At 42.2% G+C, this 6,000-nt stretch overlaps 1 protein-coding gene and 1 pseudogene across 50 annotated transcripts in view; both read left to right on the forward strand.

Moving 5' to 3' along the window:
* MAP4K4 (mitogen-activated protein kinase kinase kinase kinase 4) overlaps positions 1-4,296 on the forward strand; it is a 194,066-nt gene extending 189,770 nt beyond the window's left edge. For all 50 annotated transcript variants that reach the window (XM_054475971.2, XM_054475973.2, XM_063649286.1 and 47 more), the window contains one exon: positions 788-4,296. In XM_054475971.2, coding sequence (XP_054331946.1) covers positions 788-871 — 84 coding nt within the window. In that variant the 3' untranslated portion in view covers positions 872-4,296. The remainder of the gene's footprint in view (positions 1-787) is intronic.
* On the forward strand, positions 2,365-4,296 carry LOC134737849 (uncharacterized; annotated as a pseudogene).
* Positions 4,297-6,000: the final 1,704 nt, after the last annotated feature.

Here is a 6,000-nt window from a genome sequence, read left to right on the forward strand (position 1 = left end):
AAATTGGCTGCAGATGGTCACTCCTTACGAATTATAAATTGATAATTGCCCCAGAGGTTTTTGTGGGTTGTTTATTTGTTTGTTTTGGTGATGGAGTCTTGCTCTGTCGCTCAGGATGGAGTGTAGTGGCGTGATCTCGGCTCACTGAAACCTGCGCCTCCTAGGTTCAAGCAATTCTCTGTCTCAGCCTCCTGAGTAGCTGGGATTACAGGCGCCCACCACCATGCCCAGCTAATTTTTTGTATTTTTAGTAGAGATGCGGTTTCACTATCTTGGCCAGGCTGATCTTGAACTCCTGACCTCATGGTCCGCCTACCTCGGCCTCTCAAAGTGCTGGGATTACAGGCGTGAGCCACTGTGCCCAGCCGTTTTTTTTTTGTTTGTTTTTGTTTTTGTTTTTGAGACAGAGTCTTGCTCTGTTGCCCAGGCTGGAATGCAGTGGTGTGACCTTGGCTCACTGCAGCCTCCACCTCCCGGGTTCAAGTGATTCTCATGCCTCAGCCTCCTGAGTAGCTGGGATTACAGATGTGTACCACCACATGGTATTTTTAGTAGAGACGGGTTTTGTCATGTTGGCCAGACTGGTCTGGAACTCCTGGCCTTCCAAAATGCTGGGATTACAGGTGTGAGCCACTGTGCCTGGCCTCAGAGTTTCTTTTGAAACGGCTCTTTGGGAGTCTAAGCTTCTCGTACTTGACAGTGTTGAGGATGATGGTGGCTGAGATTCCCTGGCTGGAAGTGCTTCATGACCGTGGTAACCATGCCCTCTCTTTTCTTGCTTTTGCAGGTGTTCTTTGCCTCTGTTCGGTCTGGTGGCAGCAGTCAGGTTTATTTCATGACCTTAGGCAGGACTTCTCTTCTGAGCTGGTAGAAGCAGTGTGATCCAGGGATTACTGGCCCCCAGAGTCTTCAAGATCCTGAGAACTTGGAATTCCTTGTAACTGGAGCTCGGAGCTGCACCGAGGGCAACCAGGACAGCTGTGTGTGCAGACCTCATGTGTTGGGTTCTCTCCCCTCCTTCCTGTTCCTCTTATACCAGTTTATCCCCGTTCTTTTTTTTTTTTTTCTTACTCCAAAATAAATCAAGGCTGCAATGCTGCAGCTGGTGCTGTTCAGATTCTACCATCAGGTGCTATAAGTGTTTGGGATTGAGCATCATACTGGAAAGCAAACACCTTTCCTCCAGCTCCAGAATTCCTTGTCTCTGAATGACTCTGTCTTGTGGGTGTCTGACAGTGGCGACGATGAACATGCCGTTGGTTTTATTGGCAGTGGGCACAAGGAGGTGAGAAATGGTGGTAAAAGGAGCAGAGTGCTGAAGCAGAGAGCAGATTTAATATAGTAACATTAACAGTGTATTTAATTGACATTTCTTTTTTGTAATGTGACAATATGTGGACAAAGAAGAAGATGCAGGTTTAAGAAGTTAATATTTATAAAATGTGAAAGACACAGTTACTAGGATAACTTTTTTGTGGGTGGGGCTTGGGAGATGGGGTGGGGTGGGTTAAGGGGTCCCGTTTTGTTTCTTTGGATTTGGGGTGGGGGGTCCTGGCCAAGAACTCAGTCATTTTTCTGTGTACCAGGTTGCCTAAATCATGTGCAGATGGTTCTAAAAAAAAAAAAAAGAAAAAGAAAAAGAAAACGTGTGCATTTTGTATAATGGCCAGAACTTTGTTGTGTGACAGTATTAGCACTGCCTCAGTTAAAGGTTTAATTTTTGTTTAAACCTAGAAGTGCAACAACAGTTTTACCACAGTCTGCACTTGCAGAAGAAAGAAAAAAATTCAAACCACATGTTTATTTTTTTTTGCCTACCTCATTGTTCTTAATGCATTGAGAGGTGATTTAGTTTATATGTTTTTGGAAGAAACCATTAATGTTTAATTTAATCTTAATACCAAAACGACCAGATTGAAGTTTGACTTTTATTGTCACAAATCAGCAGGCACAAGAACTGTCCATGAAGATGGGAAATAGCCTTAAGGCTGTTGCAGTTTACTTCCAAGTTTAGAAAGCAGAATGCTTTGTTTTCACCAGATTCACCATTAGAGGTTGATGGGGCAACTGCAGCCCATGACACAAGATCTCATTGTTCTCGATGTAGGGGATTGGTAGCACACAGGCGGCCACATTAGAATAGTCACACAAACTGTTCAGTGTTGCAGGAACCTTTTCTTGGGGGTGGGGGAGCTTCCCTTTTCTAAAAACGCAATGCACTACAACTATTTTAAGAATGTAGTTAACTCTGCTTATTCATAAAGTCGGCATCTTCTGTGTTTTAGGTGTAATATCGAAGTTCTGGCTTTTCTCGTTTTCTCACTTGCTCTCTTGTTCTCTGTTTTTTTAAACCAATTTTACTTTATGAATATATTCATGACATTTGTAATAAATGTCTTGAGAAAGAATTTGTTTCATGGCTTCATGGTCATCACTCAGCTCCCCTAAGGATGTTACCGTCTCAGAAAAGGATCAGGACTCCATGTCACAGTCCTGCCATCTTACTTTCCTCTTGTCGAGTTCTGAGTGGAAATACTGCATTATGGCTGCTTTAACCTCAGTCATCAAAAGAAACTTGCTGTTTTTTAGGCTTAATCTTCTTCCTTTGTGGTTAATTTTCCTATATATTGTGAAAATGGGGGATTTTCCCTCTGCCCCCACCCACCTAGACACAGCAGCCATTTGTACCTGTTTGCTTCCCATCCCAGTTGGCACCCACTCTGGCCTCTTGTCAGTTTCCTGTTCCTGGTTCCGTGTTTTTGAAAAAGGCCCTCCTTTGAGCTACAAACATCTGGTAAGACAAGTACATCCACTCATGAATGCAGACACAGCTGCTGGTGGTTTTGTGTATACCCGTAAAGACAAGACAAGCTGAGAAGCCTTACTTTTTGGGGAAGTAAAAGAAGATGGAAATGGATGTTTCATTTGTATGACTTTGGAGCAGTGCCGAAGGCCAAAGCCGCCTACTCGTTTGTGGTTAACCTAGAGAAGGTTGAAAAATTAATCCTACCTTGAAAGGGATTTGAGGTAGGCTGGATTCCATCGCCACAGGACTTTAGTTAGAATTAAATTCCTGCTTGTGATTTATATCCATGTTTAGGCTTTTCATAAGATGAAACATGCCACAGTGAACACACTTGTGTACATATCAAGAGAAGAAGGAAAGGCACAGGTGGAGAACAGTAAAAGGTGGGCAGATGTCTTTGAAGAAATGCTCAATGTCTGATGCTAAGTGGGAGAAGGCAGAGAACAAAGGATGTGGCATAATGGTCTTACATTATCCAAAGACTTGAAGCTCCATGTCTGTAAGTCAAATGTTATACAAAAAAAATGCAAATGGTGTTTCATTGGAATTACCAAGTACTTAGAACTTGCTGGCTTTCCCATAGGTGGTAAAGGGGTCTGAGCTCACACTGAGTTGTGCTTACCCTGCTTGTGCAGCTCCAGGCACCTGGTGGGCATTCTCGTGGTGTTTGTGGTGAACTGAATTGAATCCATTGTTGGGCTTAAGTTACTGAAATTGGACCACCCTTTGTCCTTCTCGGCGGGAGCTTCCTGGTCTGTGCTTTACTTGGCTTTTTTCCTTCCCATCTTAGCCTCACCCCCTTGTCAACCAGATTGAGTTGCTATAGCTTGATGCAGGTACCCAGTGAAGTTTCTCCATAAAAGATTGGGAGTCGTTGAAATGTTTAGATTCTTTTAGGAAAGGAATTATTTTCCCCCCTTTTACAGGGTAGTAACTTCTCCACAGAAGTGCCAATATGGCAAAATTACACAAGAAAACAGTATTGTAATGATACCATTACATATGGAACATTGAACTGTTAGAGGAGTGCTCTTCCAAACGAAACAAAAATGTCTCTAGGTTTAGTCAGAGCTTTCATAAGTAATAACCTTTCTGTATTAAAATCAGATTAACCCTTTCTGTATTGAGTGCAGTGTTTTTTACTCTTTTCTCATGCACATGTTATGTTGGAGAAAATGTTTACAAAAATGGTTTTGTTACACTAATGCACACCACTTATTTATGGTTTATTTTAAGTGATTTTTTATGGGTTATTTAGGTTTTCGTCTTAGTTGTAGCACACTTACCCTAATTTTGCCAATTATTAATTTGCTAAATAGTAATACAAATGACAAACTGCATTAAATTTACTAATTATAAAAGCTGCAAAGCAGACTGGTGGCAAGTACACAGCCCTTTTTTTTGCAGTGCTAACTTGTCTACTGTGTATTATGAAAATTACTGTTGTCCCCCCACCCTTTTTTCCTTAAATAAAGTAAAAATGACACCTATTTTATGTGGCATGAGTTTCGAATATGTTCTGACCCTTCAGAATGTTTCCTTCCTGTGAGGATCCATATTTTATGCATACCTGCCTACCCTGAGCTGCCTATACCAGAGCAGGCTCCTGTATTTTGCTATTTCAGATGACAGGGGCTTGCCCAAGGCCAGGTGTAGATTATAAAAGTAGCAAATGTTTGTCTAAAGACCTCAGAGATGAAATGGGAGATGAACCTCCATCACCATGTTCCTGAAGACAATATGGAGTAAAGCTGGTCCTTAAATGTCACATTTTTGCAGTTTTGAATTTGGATCAAAAAGTACAACAGCATGATGTCTGTAATAGGACAATTAAAGTAGCTCTTTCTCAGTTTGGCACTAACTTGGGTTTAATAATTGGAGCCCCTTCAGTGTAAGGTCATTGTGTCTTCAGCGCTGGGGTTCCCCATCAACCCCCCCATAGGTCTGGTAGGCATGATCCCCATCGGGCAAATCTGGGGCCATGCTCTCAGTGTTGACACCTCGCCTTAGTCTCCAGGGCTGCCCGTGCTGCATCATCATCAATTAGGTATATTAATAAACCACTTCGTGCTTCATCCTGGAAACATGCTATCTCTCTAATGGGAAAATATAACTCCTTAGGCTGTCAGATGAGTAAGATTTTTTTTTTCCTACTTGGTATGTTGCAGTTGGTGGATGATTACGAATAAAAATCTGGCGGAGTTTTCTTGGGACCATCATGCAATCCTCCTGTTCCAATTTTCTCCTCCACTGGTTGAGATTTCACTTAATGGAAGCAACGGGGGATCCAATCAAGACCCTTCAGCCAACACCAGCTCTGTGTTTTAGCATCACATTCAAAAATACAGTAAAATTGGTGCATTCTCTGGCATCTGCTTCAAAAAACAAAAAAAAACCCATGCTTCATTTAAGCAGAAGTAGCTAATATATTCTATAAAGTAAAATGGCTAAGGAATCAAAACTTGGGGAAAGTAGTTACTATATTTTCTTACGCGAGAAGATAGGCACTCAAATACTGCGTTCCCATACCTGGTCTACCTCTCCCTTAGGTTAATCAGACTGTATCCTTGTGTCAAATTCTTCCTGAAACAGTCTCATCTTTGCCTTAGTCCTGCCCAGCTTCTTTGCTGTTACCTTGTTCACTATTTCCTAATGAATACATAGCCTGCATATTAGCCGAGATTGTTTCTCAAATTTAACCACTTACTAAATTTCAAACTCTGCTTCTCCTGAACTACCAAACATGCTGGCACAGAGCAGGCACTCAGATTACCTGGCTGTTTGCTTAAGTAGCATGAAATAACTCCTATGTTAATCCAAGGGAAAACCAGCCTGCCTGTGCAGTGTGGGATGGGCAAGGAAGTGCTCTGGTCTTCCTCTTCTTCCAGGTCTTCCTTCCAGGAAGTGCTGGGGAAGTGTAGTCCCAGGAGGGCTGCAGAGCTCCACTGCACTGGGCATGGGCCATCCTGTCCCATAACAGGTTCCCAGTACTTAACAGTCCCTCCAGCTGGAGCTTGGGTGCTGGAATAACACTGCAAGGACTCTTGATTTCTGAGACCAATCTAGTTTGCTTGTTTCTAAGAAATTTGGATTAGATATTCCAGCACAAAGTGATTTTTAAAAAATACTCGTTTCTATTTTGGCCAAAAGTGTAAAATTCAGGCAAGTTACTCACCAGAGTTCTGTGGAGGGAT

The sequence above is a fragment of the Pongo pygmaeus genome, chromosome 12 (genome assembly GCF_028885625.2).
Source record: "Pongo pygmaeus isolate AG05252 chromosome 12, NHGRI_mPonPyg2-v2.0_pri, whole genome shotgun sequence".
Classification (NCBI taxonomy): Eukaryota; Metazoa; Chordata; class Mammalia; order Primates; family Hominidae; genus Pongo; species Pongo pygmaeus.